At 28.9% G+C, this 20,025-nt stretch overlaps 2 protein-coding genes across 5 annotated transcripts; one reads left to right on the top strand and one right to left on the bottom strand.

Moving 5' to 3' along the window:
* Positions 1–597: 597 nt before the first annotated feature.
* LOC113862139 (serine/threonine-protein phosphatase 7 long form homolog) lies at positions 598–1,086 on the bottom strand. The gene has a single exon (XM_027495272.1). The coding sequence runs from the start codon at positions 1,084–1,086 to the stop codon at positions 598–600; it is 489 nt and encodes a 162-aa protein (XP_027351073.1).
* A 6,097-nt stretch (positions 1,087–7,183) lies between these two features.
* Positions 7,184–15,868, top strand: LOC113862807 (general transcription factor IIH subunit 2-like). 4 transcript variants are annotated; one of them, XM_027496016.1, is made up of 7 exons: positions 7,206–7,487; positions 8,009–8,069; positions 11,109–11,169; positions 12,148–12,437; positions 12,944–13,405; positions 13,618–13,993; positions 15,096–15,845. In XM_027496016.1, exons 4-7 carry the CDS (start codon positions 12,153–12,155, stop codon positions 15,239–15,241), a joined length of 1,269 nt encoding a protein of 422 aa, XP_027351817.1. In that variant the 5' UTR covers positions 7,206–7,487; positions 8,009–8,069; positions 11,109–11,169; positions 12,148–12,152; the 3' UTR covers positions 15,242–15,845. The 4 variants fall into 4 exon arrangements, with proteins under 4 accessions (XP_027351818.1, XP_027351817.1, XP_027351819.1 ...); XM_027496017.1 differs by lacking the exon at positions 8,009–8,069 and having other exon boundaries at positions 7,184–7,487; positions 15,096–15,868; XM_027496018.1 differs by lacking the exons at positions 7,206–7,487; positions 8,009–8,069; positions 11,109–11,169 and adding an exon at positions 14,398–14,464 and having other exon boundaries at positions 12,091–12,437; positions 15,096–15,196.
* The last annotated feature ends 4,157 nt before the right edge of the window (positions 15,869–20,025 follow it).

Here is a 20,025-nt window from a genome sequence, read left to right as displayed (position 1 = left end):
GTTATATAAAATGTTTGTATTAATAATGTTAAAATTTTAGTATGAAATTATTAATTAAAATTAGTAAAATAGTAGAAGGATTTAAATATATTTAATATCATGTTATTATATAAATTTATAGTATGAAATTTAAATTAATTTATTAATTAAAATTAGTAAAATAATGGAAAGATTTAAATATATTTAATATCATGTTTATGTAGATTTGTTGGAGAGTATGTATTTATATAATTTATTCTAATAAATTTATGGACAAAAATTAGGAAAAAATTGTGGTACACATGTAAAGTGTAAATTTTGTATTGAAAAATTTACTATATTGTAAATGTAGTTATTGTTGTAATTTTTAATTAAATTAAGAAATATTAATTTGATATTTAATACAATTTGAGAAGAATAAGTGTTAAAATTATGTAAATTAGGATGCACAAATAGGTAATAAGTCAATAAATATTATGTAGATTATATAAATATGAAAGTTTTAAAAATTTAAAAAGATGATTAATACAATAAATATGAAAGCCTAAGAATATACGCTCTAGCAAATCTTGTAAGCTGAAGCTCGTCATGGTTATGCATGGCAACCTGAGTAAAATGCTAATCTAACCAACTAATCTTCAAGCTACTCCCCACAAAAGCTTCTGGTGGTGGTCTAATACCTAGACTATCCTCAACCATCTGTGGCCAATTACCTCCGGTAGCTGTAAAAACTGGAAGCCCATTAACCCGAAGACCTGTCTGGATGGCTATATCCTCAAGCGTTATTGTGCACTCTCCGGGTGGCATGTGAAATGTATAAGTCTCAGGCCTCCATCTTTCTACTAATGCAGTGATCAAATGTCTATCCAATGGAAAGTTAGCAAGCTGAGCAACTCCAACAAAGCCAGCCATCTCTAAATGAGGTAAAATCTCTCCTGGAACACAGTCTATGCCAGCTGGTATGAACTGACACTTCCTAACCTTCAACATCGGATGCTCTCGCCCATCCCAAATGTGTTCAGAGACATGTATACTTTGAAAACGCAACAAAGATGGATCCTCTAGCCCAGAATTAATTATCATACCTTCAGATGAAGATGAAGCCATCTACAAATTTAAAAATATACATTACCATTATTATGTCATTATAAACACATTATAAATAATTATACTTCTGTACAATTCGTTAATATCAATATAACAGTTGCAACACACCTATTTTTTTAAATTTGATGTCTCAAATAAAATATCAATACCAAATTCTATATGTATGCATCAAAGTTTTAAAAATAACTTTTCATGGTACACTTATTATATACCATAAGAATAAATACTATTATTAATTTTAGTAATATTAAATTCTCTTTTTATATTCTATTTTATTAAATAACAATATAAAAAATTATGCAATACCTATGTTATTACTTAATTTAAATTTGTATATTTATTTTACTTCACCTATTTTATTTATATTAAATCAAAAACATAGATTTTATTTGACTTGATTACAACCTACTATATGTAATTTAATTTACATCCATTTATATTTCATTTTTTTTATATATCTATATATTAAATTTTAACGAAAATTTTCTAAATGATTATTATGCATCAAAGTTTGAACAATAACTTTTCATGGTATACTTATTATATACATTGTAATTATAGTGTTATTAATTTTATTTTTATTAATATTTCATTTTATATTCTATTTTACTCTACAACAATTTAAAAAATTATGCAATACCTACATTATTACTTTATTTAAACTTTTATTTTTATTTTACTTCTCCTTTTTTATTTATATTAAATCAAAAACAATTTTTTAATTTCACTTTATTACAACCAAATATATTTAATTTAATTTATTCCCATTATTTAATCATTTTTAAAATATATCATTTTTTAATTATTTCTTTTTACTTATCAACACTAATAATCTAATTTCTCATACTTTTTACGTAATACATATTTATTTTTAAATATAATTATCTTATTATCTTCAAAATATTACTAATTATGTATTTCTATTTTAATATTTAATGATTTAACTAAAATTTTATATTTTAATGTATTTTATCTATCATAACATTTGTAATTTTTTTTTCCTAAACATAATATTACATATATCAACCAATAACAAAATAGCACTACTTATATATCTATTTTTTTTATATCAATCAAATTTTATATATAATTTATTTATCACAAATTAATAAATGTATCAATTACACTCAACAAATTAATATATATCTATAAATTACACTTTAAAAACAAATTTGGAAAATTAAATTACAATCTTAAAAATTATTTTTTTCTGGTTCTAAGTCAAATGCACAGTTTTTACATATACAAACTTTCACATTTTTCATTTCATACATATAATTACTAAAATCTGATACAAAATTTACAAAAAAAAGTTAAACTGCATTTGATATAGAATTCTAACCTTTAATGCCGGTAGCAACAATGACTATTCCAGTTCACCAATATCGGGTCCTAAATTACAGATTGAAATCGGTTATTATTTTTCAAATGAAACTCAATAAAATATCACAAATTCAACAAAATAATTTTTACCTTCCAATATTTCAGAGAATAATGCAAACGAAATGAAATTTTTACACAAGACTTTTGCAAACTCGCATAAAAAACCTTCAACGCCGGCGTTAATGGAGATTATGATGGAGGGGAAGAGAAGTAGAAGCTTGGGCGGCGTCGGTTCCAATATTCCAGGTGTCGTGGCCCCAACTAGTATCGCTCCAAAAGACACAATAAGCCAGTCGACGTGTTAGAGACGATACACATACGATCTCGACACGTGGCACAATTTATCCCCGACCGTCCATCGCGAATGGTTATCGTCCCTATTTCGTCGATACTACTTATTTAAGAGAGCGGTTCAGTTTGAACCGCTCTCTAAAGATGACTTATGAGAGCGGTTCAAATTGAACCGCTCTCTAAAGGTGACTTACGAGAGCGGTTCAATTTGAACCGCTCTCTAAAGGTGAATTATAAGTCATTTACGTTGGTTTTGAAATATTGAGTATCGGTTAATCTGCAACGATAGTATTAAAATTGATTAAAAAAATACGAGTTTCGAATGCTAAACGACGATAATATATTAAAATAATTATAAAAATATGTTATCGTTTCACTTTGTCCAATACTCGTGCAGTGTGGTATAGTATCGGTAATTTTGTAACGATACTCTATTAAAATGATAATAAAAATTTACTATCGTCTATGCATGTGCAATACTACTGCCACCCTGGCAAAAAAAAGCCCCAGACACGGAAATAGTTTAGCAAAAACCTTATTTTAAGAATTTGTTTTTAAAAATATATTATTTAAATAAAAAAGCCTAATTTAACTGGATGTGCAACACTTGATCATTGTGATTGTGTGAAATACTGGAAAAGCCTGATGTTTATTATGCTGTAAAAATTTCATTTCGTGTAGAATATTTTTATTTTTTGTTTTATCTGTGTGAAGTAACTGAGATTGTAAAACTTGTGTAGGGCTGGATGACTTGCTTTACTAACTATATGAAATATTTAAATTAAAGTTATGAAGGCTTTTGACTAAATATATAATTAGATATATTAATTTGTATCTTTCTAATATTTTGTAGTAATAATTTTTGAAAAGTTGAAACTCAATAAAAATAATAATAAAACACACATTTTTTATAAATAATTTATATATTTTTTTGTTATAAAATAATATGTGCCTTTTTATTAACTATCTTTCTTAATTTAATATAATATTTATACTCGTGTAATCAATATATAGTCTGCGGTATAAAATATAATTTCTAAGTTGATATCTTTAATTATAATCTATGTATTTATAATATAATTTTTTTATTAAAATTTTCATATGAATTTGTTTGAAAGGTTTAATTTGTTAAAATTCTCTCAATTTATTGCTTTCACCAACTTATAATTTTTTATAATATAAAAAAACTAAAAGAAAAATTTGATATTATAGGAGAAATACTAAAATATAATAAAATTTACAAACAAATGACAAATTATACTTATTTTTTCTATTACTTATGAAATATTATATGAAAATATATTTTTATATTTTCCCTATTTAAGATTACTATATTTAATACAAGAACATTTTTATAATTTATTAAAATTAACATATTTTTTTATTAAAAAAAATTAACATATTTTTATATTTTATTTATTTTAAAATTTATAAAAAAATTATAAAATTTAAAATTTAAGCTTAATAATAATTTTGATTCCTATAAATACAGGTCTTTTTATGATTAGTCTTACAAATATTTTTGTTAAGAAATAATACTTCTAAAATTAATAATTTTGAAATTAATTTCTATCGTTAATTTTCTCTTTATTAAATGCTGATTTATCTCAGCACTTCACATAACACTATGTAGTCATTGGCTCTATGTAGTTATTTTAAAATCTAGTCACATCTTACGTTACATACTACATTACTTTTTATTATTTATTTTTTATTTAAAATTAAAATTTATAAATAAATCTATAAACTTATTTTATATGATTGCATAAAACACCTTCTAAATTTCTTTCTTTCTTTTATGCGGTCCCTCTCTTCTCCCCTCCCTCCTTGGCAACCTCCCCTTCTTCCCTTTTCCTTCCCCCTCCCTCATAACCCACCTTAAGCACCCCTTCTTCCTAATCTGCGCATGATAATATTCTCAACAAAACGACAACAAATATATAGGACTTTCAGCAACAACATTGAGTTTCAGTTCAAAGGTTCAAAACTCATGTGACCAACAAGAAAAAAGAAAAAATGATGTCTAGAACACTGAGAATTGTTGGAGCAATTCCAATACTAACAACCATATTTGAGCATCTCAAACAGTACCCATTTCAAACCCCACCATACTCAAAACTCAACCAAACAAAAGATGGTTAAAAACCTTCCAGGAAATCCACATAACCCAAAACACCTAAATTAAAGAAACTAACTTCAAAAATCCAGAACCGAATCAACACTACCCATATCGAGGAAATTCAAACAGAACACACAAATAAAAAGAAAAAAAAAATCCAATTGAAAATGATTAAAATTCGAGTCACCACACCGCATGAAAATAGTAAAACTCATTGAAAAGCATAATGGCTTCATTACACAGTGTCACGTGTCGATAACCCGCTATCATGGTGCTCCAAGACACCTCATCTCGCAGGGACATTTCGTCGAACAGTTGACGCAGCGCGAAATTTAGCGAGTTTCAACAAACCCATCAATCATGGCATTGTAGGAGACAACATCCTTGTGGGAACTCTCGCAAAAGAGCTTGTGGGCATCGTGGACACAGTCATGAACGGAATAGAGGCGAATGAGGGAGTTGAAGAAATGGGTTAAAAATTTGAACTTGAAGGCTTAGGAGTGGAGAGAGAGAGAGAGCGAGAGGAAGGGAAGGTAGTTGGGCAGAGGCTTTGAGGACAAAGGGGAAGGTGTGGAAGTTAAGGGGGAGAGAGAGGCGGCAGAGAGAGGAGAAGAGGTGGAGAGCATGGAGAGGGAGAGGGAGACAGAGGAGAGTGTGGATTCTGATGAGGGTGGTGGTGGTGGAGGTTAGGGGTGAGGGAGATGGAGCTGCCGGAGTGGAGTTGATTGAGGAAGAAGAACTGATGATTTAGTGAAGATTAGGAACAAGGGGTACTTGAAGTGGGTCGTGAGGGAGGGAGGGGGAAGGGAAAGGAAAGAAGGGAAGGTTGCCATGGAGGGAGAGAAGAGATATAGCAAAGAAAGAAAAAAAGTTAGAATGTATTTTATGTAATTATATAAAATGAGTTTATTTATTTATATATAAATTTTAATTTTAAATAAAAAATATAAATAATAAATTATATAATATGTTATATAAGTTGTGATTAGATTTTAAAATAGCTATACAAAGTTACATGGAGTGTTAAATTGACTCTTTGTTAATCAGTTTAATATTTAATAGAGACGAACTAATTTTAAAATTATTAATTTTAGAATTACTGTTTTTTAACAAAAATATTTGAAAAGACTAATTATAAAATATTTATATTTATAGGAAACAAAAATATAATTAAGCTTAAAATTTATAGTATCTATGAAATTCTATTTTTGTTAAATTTATTCATGTGATTTGATAAAAAATGATAGTAAATTATGAGATATTTTTCTATAAAATTTATGGAGAAATTGAAAATGCTTGAGGTTGGAAATGAGAGACTGTCTGCACTATTCAGGTTGAATAAGATATAATTTGAAAGATTTTGTAGGTTCATTGATCGGGGATTAACAGAAGAACTTTTTAAGTTTCTAAAAAATGATGATACAGATTAAGAAATAGAATTTCAATTATTTGTGAAAAAATATCAATTGTTATAATCCTTGATAAACGAAAAAGATATTGTATATGAATCGCTTACATATTCCTCTGAATTATATGTATCCGCAAGATTAATTTGGAAAAGCAGTAAAGACATATAAAAACAAACTATTTTTATTGGAAACATTCCTCTAATGAATTTCTTGGAAACTTTTATAGTAAATGGAAATTAAGCTTAAAATTTAAAATATTTAAAACATGAAAAATCAATAAATATTTGCATGAAGTAAATTAAATGATGTAATTAAAGTAAATGAATTTCAAAATAAGTGAAACTTATCAAATTAAAATTAAATAATAAGAATTTAAAAACTTTAAAGAAAAGTCATGCGATTAATTTAATGAAAAATTATATTTAAACTTGAAATTTTTTCGTGCTTGTGGATTTTGTTTAGTAAAACTAATTTTTGTTTTAATTTGATATCACTTTTAAAGTTATCATTTGGTTTTATTTTTCTATTTTTACATAATTTTTTTATTGTTTTTTATTTCTTGTTTTGTTTATCAAAAAACACAAGATTCTTTAAAAAAAAAAAACAGTATTGGAAGGAAACACCTAAACAAAATCCAACTCAAATTGAAACTCTAATTTTCAAATCCTCAATTATTAATTATTATGTCACCACCGTAATATAATTAAAGAATTTTAAAAATAATTTCAATCCTTAAACTTAATTTTAAGTAATTTAATTAATATTTTTTTATAAAAGCTTTTTATATATGAAAACTATAATAAATAAATAATTTGTCAATAAAAAATATTATTTTTAAGATCTTAAAATTAGTTTTTAAAATAGAATTTAACAAAACCTTCTTTTTTTAATTCTCAAATTTGGTCCTTTTCACTCTCGTATCGAACCCACCCTCTCTCTTTCTCTTCTCCTTCCTCCAAAACCCCTCTTTCTGGGTCCCGGCTAGGGTTAGGGTTTTTCTACCTTCCTTATCGACTAGTCTTCTTCCACTTTCATTTGATCTCTTGCTTCAATTGAACCTTTTATACTAAGCTTTCGTTCTCAACCTTATTTACTTGAAGCTCATTTTTTATCCGGATCTCGATCCATGGATATCCGCAAGAGGGGAAGACCCGAACACAGCTTCAATATTAATGGCGGACTTAAGAAATCTAAGCAAGGTTTGATATTTAGCTTTTGCGCTCTTCTGGGTTTCTCTATTTCACTTCGCTTTGATTTCTGCTCTGAAAGCTGTTTGCTTTTCCTTTCTTGTGTTATGTGCCTGTGAATGTAAATCGATGTCGTTTTTCTTTTTTTTCTTTTTAGTAATTTCAAGCATTTCACCAAAACTTTTAACTTGTCAACACTGTTATGCTATGCTTTGGTGCTCACTGAGGAGGCAATTTTCTCTCTCACGCTTATGAACATACCTATAACTTTCGTTAGTTTGTTTCAGATTGGTATGTTTTTCGTTATCTGGGGCAGTGGAAAACAAATCAAAGTGATTATACCCCATTTGAAAAACTTTGTTATGTTAGATAATGAATTCAGAACATGTGAACTTGTAAAATTTGTAAAATGTTGTCACTCAAAAGTAAGTACATCTTAAAGTTGTTAACAGCTTTGGCATAAAGTGTACTAGATTAATAAATAATAAGCAAGAAAATGTTAACTGAGAATAAGTAATAATGTTTTGCAACAGAAATGGAGTCCTTATCAACTGTTGTAGGAAGCAAATCAAAGCCATGTACCAAGTTTTTCAGGTTCTAATCTATTCCCATCTAAATAAATATTTCAAAGTGCCATATTATCTATTCTTAATAATGTTATATAATAATTATTTTAAGAATTAATTGTTGAATTGCTGTAAAACATAATTCTGCAAATTAACTGGGTATTCGAAGCTTTCATACAGGTGCATACTGTTCTTTGCTAAACAAGTTGTAACTGAATTAACAGAGTACTAAAAGATAACTTGGTGGTGGATTTTAGTTGGCACTGAGACCACCATATCAATGATAAATTGATCATTCCACTCCAAGTTTACCTTACAGCATTAATTAGCGTGTTTCCCTGTTAATTATGTTTAACATCAATTTTTCAGCTTTAAATGGATTCTGTGTATTGCTTATGAACCCACATTTCAATTGGTAAGCTATTAACAAACTAACATGAATTGAACTTCTGTTGGTTTGGTCAGGTATGATGTCAAACCAATATACATGTAAATTTTAATGGTCTTGTACATTATGTTTTCTCATCCAAACAATCAGTTTTTTTTTTCTTTTTTTCATCTTTATAATATTTAACAAGAAACATTTGTATCCCTATATATATATATCTGTGTGTGTGTGTGGTTGGCCACTTGGCCGTGCATTGCTCTCGATTGGGTTTTTATAAATCCAATCTATGCACACCCCTAGTGGTTTGGAATAGTGTGAAGGATAGATTAGATGAAGGATAGGTCTATCACTAGGGAAAAACTACAGGTGAAATTATCAAGGAGGATTAGAGGTGAAACTATGGACATGATTCATAGTATGTGCTTATAATGTTGCTTCCAAGGTTCTGACATACCAGTCGTGTTATCTTTTTGGGACAACTCATGAAAGTTAAACTTTTGTATGTGATTGTGATTGTTAACTTTTAAACACAGTCCCAAGAAACAAGAAACCTTATTAAAGTGTATGTCTTTGTGGAAGCCCACTCTCTTTGGAGGTTTAGGCACAGTGACCTGGATTAGTCATTACTTTTTCTCTAAGATGGTAGGTGATAATTATGGTAGGACCCTAATGGCAAACCCAAAACTTGGGATCGGTGATTTCTAAAGAAAAGAGAGCCTTTATATAGATAGATAGGTAGCTATAATAGAGTACCATGTACAGAACTCACAGAGGTGACTTATATCTCTTGGCCCGCATTAAAGCATCTGGATGTAATATGGGTTTTACACTGCTTTTTGCAGACACCCTTTTCATGTGATTATCAGAAGCATGGTAGTTAGAATCGCATGATTCACGATTCGATACATGCGACTTGATGCGGTTCTGCATCTGAAAGATACATATTGTAGGGTGTATCGGGTTTGTTACAGAATCACAGCTTGAATTGCCTGAATCGCACGAATCAATGCGGAATCAGGATTCTTGTCCGCGACGCACGATTCTGCCGCAAACTGTGCATGGCCTGATTCAATTGTGTTGCTTCCTTTGCATGTGCGTATGATTGGGTGGGTGCTGGGTTCTCTTCTTTGTATCTATTTCTTGGGTGTTGGTTGTTGCTGCACTTGATGCCTTGAGTTGCTCCTGGGTGTTAGTCACTTTGCTTGAGTTTGCCTTGGGTGTCTGAATACTAGGCCCTCCGTTCTCACTTATAGACTCCATTTTTATTTTTTTTTCTAGTTGCATGTTTTATAGTCCTTTTTTTGTTAGCGTTTGTCTAAGGGGGCTATGTGAATAGCTTAGACATTGCAACGGGTGGGCTGGGCCGTGTGAATAGTTCAGACAATAGATGCTGTAGAAAAATGCTTTTTTTTCTTTTTTATAAAAACTTATATTATTTAAATTAATGAATAAAATTGTATTTTTTATAGAATTATAATTTTTATGGGCTATGATATATATTTTTAGTTAAATTTTATTAAATGTTATTTATGATTTTAAGGTTACTTTATTTATTTTTGATATTTTATATGTATATATATATATATATATTTATTTATTTAAATATAATTTTATATAACTAATAAAATAAAAAATGGTACAAAAATTCAAGTCACATCAACCAGAATGACACTAAAAAAAAGTTGTGACTATATAAATCATCTATAAATTGGAAGATCATAACATAAAACATAAGATCTTATTTAAAATATAAAATTATATTTAAATAAATAAAGTAATATTAAAATTATAAATAACATTTAATAAACTTAATGAGAAATATATATCATAACTCATAAAAATTATAACTTTATTAAAAATGCAATTTTATTCATTTATTTAAATAATATAAATTTTTATAAAAAAAAAGAAAAACATTTTTCTACATTACTTATGTTTAAACTATTCACATGGCTCAGCTAGACAAATGTTGATCCAAAAAAAAGATTAGGAAACATGCAACTAAAAAAATAAAATAAAAAATAGAGTCTATAAGTGAGAATGGATAGACTCATATTCAAACATCCAAGGCGAACTCACAGACACAACTACCAACACCCAGGAGCAACTTAAACTTGCAGGTACAGCAGCAACTAACACCAAAAAAATAGAGGTAAAGAAGAAAACTAAATCACACACATGTAGAGGAAGCAACACAACTAAAATGGGTCATGTGTGACTCGGTTTGCGGCAGAATCGTGCATCGCTGATGAGAATCTCGATTCTGGTTCCTTATATACTCAGCGATTTGTATTTTTCAAATGCGGAATCGATTCTAACCACCATGGATTTACCCTTATTTTTGGTAAATATTATGATTAAATTTCATTTTTTTAATAAATATTTAAAATAAAATTTTGCATACAATGGAAATTGAAACTATTTATCCAATCAAAGAATTTAAAATACAAAATAATTGAAATTTCAAAAATTTGAATTGTTCTATGCAAACAAAGAATTTTAAATACATGAAATTTGGACTGCTTTTTCCAAATTATTTTGAAAATGAAAGTAATTTAAATGTGAGCAATTCAAATTCCATGTATTTTAAATTCCTTGAATTGTGAAGTGTCTCTTATTCATAGAGATTTAAATTTTTTATACTATTATGATTTTGTTTAATTTTGGTTTCTGTATCAGGTTCTAGCTTGCCAAGGTTTTAGGATTTGCAGTTCAAATTTTGAAGTGGTGATTTATTAAGGTATTGAGTTTTTGTTGAAGCTTTTTACATTTTTAAGATTTTACTGTGAATAAGAAGCCTTCTAAATGATATCTTCTACTTGACAGTCTATTGCTAATAATGGATTACCAAATTATGTTGGTTTGACTAAAAATGTTAAAGTTTGTTTATTTTATTGTTGATGTACAAAATGTCCTTTCTTATCCCTTAGTAGAAAATTGTAATATTATGCAATTCCTAATTGAACACACTGTTCCTCTTTCCTCTTTTCTGTCCAAGTTGAATGCCAATATGACACAGCATTAAGCTCCTATTAGTATATAGTTTTATATATTATGTATCTCATGGGCTTTAGACTTTCATTAAGTTGTATTATCTACAATCTAGATGCAGATTTATATAAAGAATAGACAACAAAGTTGTCAAAAAATTAGCACTCTTTTGGACTCAACATCTGAAATTGCTGTCAAATCATGTGGCCATGATGTTTATTCGAGCTGCTGTAATAAGCTGTCAAAGAGGTTTTAGATATTGATGCTAGTTTTTGTAGAGTGTTGAATTCTCACATTGACTATAGACATAGCTAAATAATAGTTTATAAAGGCTAAAGCAATCCTCACTTTACGAGCTAGCTTTTGGGTTAAGTTAGGCTTAAAGTTCAAATTCAACAAACATGAATTGATTGAAGAATTAGTTAATTTCTTGAATCTAGAAGCATATGATGATCTTTTATTGGACCAATTTTATTCTTTGAGAGGATTTGATTGACATACATTAATTACAAGATATGAATGAAGTGGGTTAAGAATTAGCACTCTACTGCATTATTCTCTGATTACATAACTGGATTTAATATGGATTTGGATTGTTTTTTTATAAATCCAATTTATGCATACCCCTAATTCTCTGTGAATGTGTTGAATGAAATAAGATACATAATTTCATTGATTGCTACTATTGCTGCTCTTGGTTAATTAACTGTTGCATCTTTTGGTGTAGAAATTATGAATAATGTTGCTGAAAGACCACTTAATGGAGAACTAGATGATGATGAAGAAGATGATGCTAATGGTGAAAACCTTGAAGCCTGGGAGAGAACTTATGCAGAAGATAGATCGTGGGAAGCTTTGCAAGAGGATGAATCAGGGCTTCTTCGCCCCATAGATAACACTGCTATTTACCATGCTCAGTATCGTAGGCGCCTTCGAACTCTCACTTCTTCAGCAGCTACTGCACGGATTCAGAAGGGTCTTATACGATATCTATACATTGTTGTTGACCTGTCCAAGGTATTTAATTACAACTTCGGTGTTCTGAGCTGTCTGGTTTGGACCAGTTATTTGATTACTTAAAAATTAGATTTTACTTGGAGGATGTGGTGCTCATGATAGAAGAGCTTTGTCAATAAAGTTGTGAAAGTTGAATTTCCATAGTTTTCTCGTATGCCTTTTCTTTCGATATCTTAATGCCCTTGAAGTAGGCCTTGGATACCTTTATGTTTTAAATTATTATAAACAACAATTGAATGACATTTAACTGTATTTTTCGTAATCATACTCATGTTTCCATGTTGAGTAGTTCTTTTGCCTTAATAGACATTACAAAATTGCTTGTGGTGTCACGAGTATCTTATTAAGCCTGTAATTTGGGTAGTGAAAACATATAAAACTATGGGTAGTATATGTAATAAAAATCTAATACAAAAAGATGAAATAAATGATAGAATGTTGCAATTACATATATGTAATTTTAATATCTTCTCTTGATATAACTCAGTTTCTGTCATCATGTGAAGGCAGCTTCAGAGACGGACTTTCGACCTAGTAGGATGGCTGTGATCGGGAAACAGGTTGAGGCTTTTATCAGGGAATTCTTTGATCAGAATCCACTTAGCCATGTTGGACTGGTGACTATAAAAGATGGGGTGGCTCATTGCTTAACGGAACTTGGTGGCAGCCCTGAGTCTCACATTAAAGCTTTGATGGGTAAACTGGAATGCTCAGGTGATGCGTCCCTACAAAATGGGCTAGAGCTTGTTCTTGGATATCTAAATCAAATCCCTTCATATGGTCACCGAGAAGTTCTGATCTTATATTCAGCTCTCAGTACATGTGATCCCGATGATCTCATGGAAACCATCCAGAAATGCAAAAAGAGTAAGATAAGGTGCTCAGTCATTGGTCTTGCTGCTGAAATGTTTGTATGCAAACATCTCTGCCAAGAAACTGGAGGAACTTATTCTGTTGCACTAGATGAGGTTAGTCTATTGATTTTGATGGAACCCATGTAGATGTTGTAGAAATACAAATAATCCTCTTCTACAAAAGTGATTTTGAGTTTTTATAGTCAAGCAGCTTAGTCTATCAAATACTTGGAATATAGCTGATTTTCTTGGAATGTCTATGCATTTTTCAAATATTTGTAAATTCATGAATATATAAATTCATATGGTTATAAACATCTTTGCAGTCCCACTTTAAAGAGTTAATCCTAGAGCATGCACCACCACCTCCAGCAATAGCAGAGTATGCTACTGCTAATTTAATTAAGATGGGTTTCCCACAACGAGCAGCTGAGGGTTCTGTAGCAATTTGTACATGTCATGAAGAGGCTAAGACAGGAGGGGGATATACATGTCCTAAATGCAAAGTTCGTGTCTGTGAGCTTCCTACTGAATGTCGCATCTGTGGATTGACTCTTATTTCTTCACCCCATTTGGCAAGGTCATATCATCATCTATTTCCTATAGTGATGTTTGATGACATCTCTCCATCATCTCAAAATGATCTAGGCCACAGTTTTTCCAATGCTTGTTTTGGTTGTCAACAAAGTCTTCTTAGTCAGGGTAAGTTTTTGTAGAAGGTAGTCAAGGTTGAGTTTCTTCCTACATGTCCAATTTTGGCATTGTACTATTTTATCATGTTCTCTATGTTATGTCAAATATAGACTCATTATGCTCCTTTAAGGTGAATAAATGGTGAAGATAGTGAATAGATTTGTATTTTCACAAGTTATCCACTGGAATTTTTATCTTCTAGAATTTTATAAAAGTTCATAAATTGGTAATGAAAGTTGTTTCAAGAGTCTTTCTCTGTAACCTGGTTTCTTTATTTGTTAGATCTAATACTAAATGTATCTAACCCTAGTAAAATAGATTAGTGATAATCTTTTTGAGAGACAGGATTGGCTTTCAATCTATAAATAATACATATTGAAGTCTTGAAATTCAATACTACTTGCACTGTGCAGCTTAAGCAGACAAAAAAAGGATATCTTGTCTCTGATAAACATCCATATTAACCACTTCTAGAGCATTGTAAGTTGTAACATGTTATGAACCTGTAAAGTTCAGACTTTGTTGGCTTATGTTTTTTGAATGGCGGTCCAACTATTTGTTCTGCACTTTGCTTTTGATACATCTTAATGCTAGCATGATCATCAACTATGATATCATGTGCATAAATTTTATCCAACAACAAATCCTTAGCATTCTTGTCATAATGACGTTGAATCTATGGCTTCAAGCTAGAGTTGATGATAAAGTATGTAATAAACCCCAAATTGGAAGTGAAGGGAACTATGGCTGCTTAGGGGACATGTGGACAATGTTGGACTCTATTAACAATGTGTATGCATTAAGTATGCTGATTACAGTTACCAAAAAAATTGAATTTTTTTAAGGAACATGATTTTAAGTGGCTGTCGTTCATGAATATATGACAGAAATTATTGACTTATTTTGGTTATGGGTATTCATGCTTTGTGATATTGATTGGCGTTTACCTGCATTAGCCCAGTGCTTAAGATCTTATGTTGTACAGTTAATACTGCAAGAAAACCACTTGTCATTTCTCTTTTCTTCCAAATAGTATTGCATATATAATATGTTCTTGCTCACTCTTCCTAACTCCCCCCCCCCCCCCCCTTGCAAACTGGCTGTGACACAGGAAACAAACCTGGACTTTCTGTTATTTGTCCAAAATGCAAACAACAATTCTGCCTTGATTGCGACATCTACATTCATGAAAGCTTACATAATTGCCCAGGCTGCGAGAGTTTCAGGCATTCTAAGTCTATAACTGCTTCCCGATGATTGCCAATTTTTTGCATGTGACTTGGAATTGCCATCGAAATGGTGTACTGCATTGTATCCCATTTATTTTTATATTGCATCCGCCCACTGGACTTATATACAAGTTCGGGTGCTAAGTGACTGATCAACATTATCATCTGCTCATTGATTTCAACGATTTGGCCCTTGATGCAGCAGGCCCCTGAACAGTAAATGCTTTGCAGCCCAGACAACAGAAGTGATATTTATACAAGGGTGAGATTTTTTCACTTGTCGTTCTAAATCATCAACTTCTGATCCTTTTCCTTTTTCTGTTCTTTTGCTGGAAATTAAGGCACATGTAAGATGTCTCCATTGAAGTTTTTTTTTTTCAAATTGATGGGCTGACGCCAACATTCTTGCTAGCGGATAAATTTTGATCATTAAGTTACCATTTCTAAGTTTGTATGAAATATTTACGTTTGTTATGCCTCTAGCAACCACTGTTGTGAACTTGCAGCTTCAGCTAACATATTTCATTACTGCAGTATGATCATGGAAAATTTGTTGTGTAAAATATTTTCATGGAAAACATTTGTAGTAGAAAACAGATTTTGAGCAGAATATTTGATATCCCAAGAAAGTTATACATTCTCATTTGGGTGTTTGAAAGAGTTTTTATGAATGAAGCTTATTTGAGCTTATGATTGTAGGCTTATGATTTTTATACGCTTGTTTATTTTAAAAATGTTAACTTTAGTCATTAAGGTTTGGTTTAAGCAATTTATAGTAATAAAATTTTATTGAAAAGAGAAACATTTATTACACTTTATATCTTCAATGTAATAGGTGTTTTTTTTTTTTCCAAAACCCTTTATTTATTTTTATTGGTTTTATGATAAGTTTTTGTCATAAGCTTAAATGTGACAAGAGTTTATTGAATAAGCACTTAAGCATTTATTTTCAAACGCATCTCAAATGTTGCAGTGACTTGTAAAATAACTCCAAACAAGAGGGAGAAATTATTATAATGCGTACGCTAGGCTTCAGTGCGCAAGGTGTATGAACTTGTTTAGAATATAACTCGTTTTAGAGAATTTTGTTTCCTATTTATCCTTATATGTCTAAGTCCTAGAGATAGAAATAGGTTATGCTAGATTATATATAAACAAGTGCTCAAGATTATAAAAAAATATAGATAAAATGAGATGAATTAGTAATAGACGTAATTAAGACAATGTAATGTAAATCAGTATTATAAGTATAAAATATATAAAAAATTTCAGTAAATAAAATTCTTACTTCTAGAAAATTTGTAGTATAGACATTTTTTAATTAAAAAAATTAGAGTTTTTAATTTAAAATTTTATTATTTTAAAATTTAATTAAATTAATATATTATTATATTATAATTTTTATATAACATTATTTATGTATTATTATAAATTTTAAATAGAATATTTTAATAATTCTAATAAAAAAAAATTTTAAGTTTAAGTTTAACTTATTTAATTAATTAAATATGTTAGGTTGAGTTAAATTTTAAATAAGTTAGGCAAAAAAAAATTATCAAATAACTCAATTTATTTCTATTTATATATATGACTGTCCATATTTCATTTTAAAGTTAAACATAAATTTAATCTTGGGTCAAATGTTTAGGGGTGATGGCAAAAGATTTGGACTGTAAACCTGAATATTTAAAGACAATCAAAAGCATAATGGGATCAATTTGGCTTTCATTGCCGCTAGATGTACAATCAAGGCATCCGCATGGTCACCAAGCACTAAATACATGTTTGAGCATTCCAAGTTTGCATCTAATGTTGCGGCATTAAAAGGAAAAAAGCTAATTTTCCTTGACTGAATAACTCGATTTAGTTCCAAGTATTTGCATTACTGAGACAAAAAGAGGATGAGAGTCTATTAGTCTGTGCGCTGTGGTTAAAACTAAGATTTAATGTAGTTGATCACATTTGGACCTTCGTCTAGCTAACATTTTTTCGTTTATTTACACAAGAATAACATACTTTGGCAGTCACCAAATGCACTGGAGTATCACTTTTTTTGTTGAAGATTCTATTGCTTTCAATTCCAGTTTTATCCAAAACTAATGGAACATTTATTTATTTTTTTCCTTTTTCTCTTGTTAAATACCTTCGATTCTTAAACAGTTCGCAAAATTTCCAATCCCCTTCATCTATAAATGAGAAATGTGAAAAAAGAAAAAGAAAAAAAACTGACAGCTCAGCGAGGTTACTCGATGGAACCATCAAGATCAACAAAAGACAATGTTATCATAGAAATAAATAAACTATAAAATAATATTTGGCAAGGTCTTGTGCCATACGTCTATTTCCACCTTAAAATTGATAAACAACTTACTACAAGCCCAATCTCAAAAATCCTTTATACCAACCGTCATAGACGAAAGGTTACGTCACACTTTTCATAATTGGGTCTTAAATTATTTAAGCTTTGATTTTATTTTTAGGTGAAGCTAAAATGAGTAGGTAATTAAATAATATATTAGTGAATTAACATTTAAATTGTTAGATATATTTAAAAAAATTAATTATTCAAAATTTTTTATCTTTATTTAATAATATAATTTTCATATATTTATGGTTTAATTATCTATGAAAATTTGTAAAATTACTCATTTAACCTTAAAAATTTGTTATTATAATCTTTTTAAGATTATATTAATAAATATTTTTTTATTTTTTTACGCAACTTGTATGTATCTTGTATTTAAGTAGTAATTTTAAGAATTAAATTTTCACATGCACTGATACAATTTTAAATTTATAATAAAAAGTAAATTTTGAATTTTAATAGAATATTAAATATTATTTTAGATCTTTTAAGATTCTTTGTATTCAGTTCATAATTTTTAAAATTAAAACTTTATCATCTATTCTCATAGTCTCATTTATTATAAAAATCTTATATTGATAAATTATTTGATGTTATTTTAGATTTTTTTCACACTCTCCTGCATACTGGTTGCATCTGCTTAGTATAATGTCTACGAAATTGTCTTAAGTTATTTTAACCTCATTTAAGCAAAGATAATTCACTGAATGAATATCGCTTAAGTAAGAATATTATTAGCTTAAGTGAAATTTATCAGACTTAGGCAAATTGTATAAACACAATAATTCTGAAATTTTAGCTTACAAAAAATAATAGCCTAAACAAAAGTTGACAAAATTTTGTATGGTCATTATTATATAAAATTAGTTTAAGTAAATATTGTATGACTTAAACAAAATTTATAGAGAATAATTTTTCTACTTTTTTTTAACATTCAACCATATTTCTTTAGTCATTATCTTTATTTTGATTTAGCCAAATTATTCATTGCTAAGAGAATTAGGATAAATATATAATTTTTTCAAATTTAATTGTTTTCACTTACAAAGATCACAATTCAAAGTATAATAATGCTTAGAGAGTATGGTTATTTAAGTTGCTAGATTTAAGAAATATGTTTGCATGCAATAAATGGAAAATAAGGAGAAGTTGAACAAAGCTTCTAGGACACTATTCCAAATTAGGATTATTTGATTTCATTCGATCTTTTGTCTTATATATCATTTCCAAACTTTTACTTTACATTTAAATCATAATAAATGAATATATCAAACTAACGGTTAGAAACACAAAAGAATATTTGAACTAACTTCATAAACAAAGATGAAAGAGAGTGAGAATGAGAGAATATAGTTAAATTTTATGCGGATAAAAATGAAATTTACTTTTAAAATTGCTACAACTACGTATTTAAAAGATATTTGCCTAAAAATAATATTTTAAAAGATCTATTTTAAATATATAATATTTTGACAATCTTAACTTACAAAATTTATTAAGGATTAAAATATAAATATTATAACTTTAAATACTTGTTATAAAAAGTCATATTTCTAATTTATTTAGCCATATAATACACTAACTAACCTTTGTTGTCACTTGATTTTTACGATTCATGTGTTTCTTTTCAATCATTCCAAATGCTTTCTTTTTTCTTATTGATCGTCGATTTTGAAGTTTTGAAAAAGAAATGGTAAAATGAGTGTTTGATTTATTTTTATTTTTAACTTCAGAGTCAACGGTTAGGAAAATGGTCAACAACTTCGTAACGCATGTTTTTTGGTAACTACTGAATATAATTATTTTGCAAAGGTCCATGATGATTAATCTCCGAGTCCTGATCAAGTTATATTTACTATGTAAATAAAATTCAGCTCTGTTATGCCAATAACTTTCAGCCAGAGCAATGCATGGCCACTTCGAAATGGCCAACCAAAAATTAATAACAAAATATAAAGGCTAAATGAGATGAAAGTAATGTCACACTATCACAAGGAATAACCATGATTTATGTTTTAGAAATTCCTTATTAAATTAAACTATTTAGGAAATAAACACTATAAACATATAAAAATTTGCCTACAAAAATCTTTGAACATAGTCATCCCCATGATTCGAGCAAAAGAACATATTAACTAACCATTTTCCTTAATAATAGTAATTTTAATGCCAATGTAAGTTAAGATGCAAGCTGTGTGGACGGAGATTTTAATTGAAATCTCAATCACATTGAAATTCCAATTGAATGGTACTGATTAATTCTCAAAGCAGAGAATTAGTATAATGATAGAAAATGTCGAGTGCTATCAAAAAAAGAATGAAAGTAAAGTTTTGAGGATTTAAAAACTGTGAATTAATTTAATTAAATTACGAACAAATTAAAATTGAGTAAAAATAAATTAAAAAATATCAATACAAATAATACCAAATGCATATAACCTCAATTA

Source organism: Abrus precatorius, unplaced genomic scaffold, assembly GCF_003935025.1.
Source record: "Abrus precatorius isolate BTA unplaced genomic scaffold, Abrus_2018 Scaffold3, whole genome shotgun sequence".
NCBI classification, from domain to species: domain Eukaryota; kingdom Viridiplantae; phylum Streptophyta; class Magnoliopsida; order Fabales; family Fabaceae; genus Abrus; species Abrus precatorius.
This window is presented reverse-complemented; position numbering and strand designations above follow the sequence as displayed.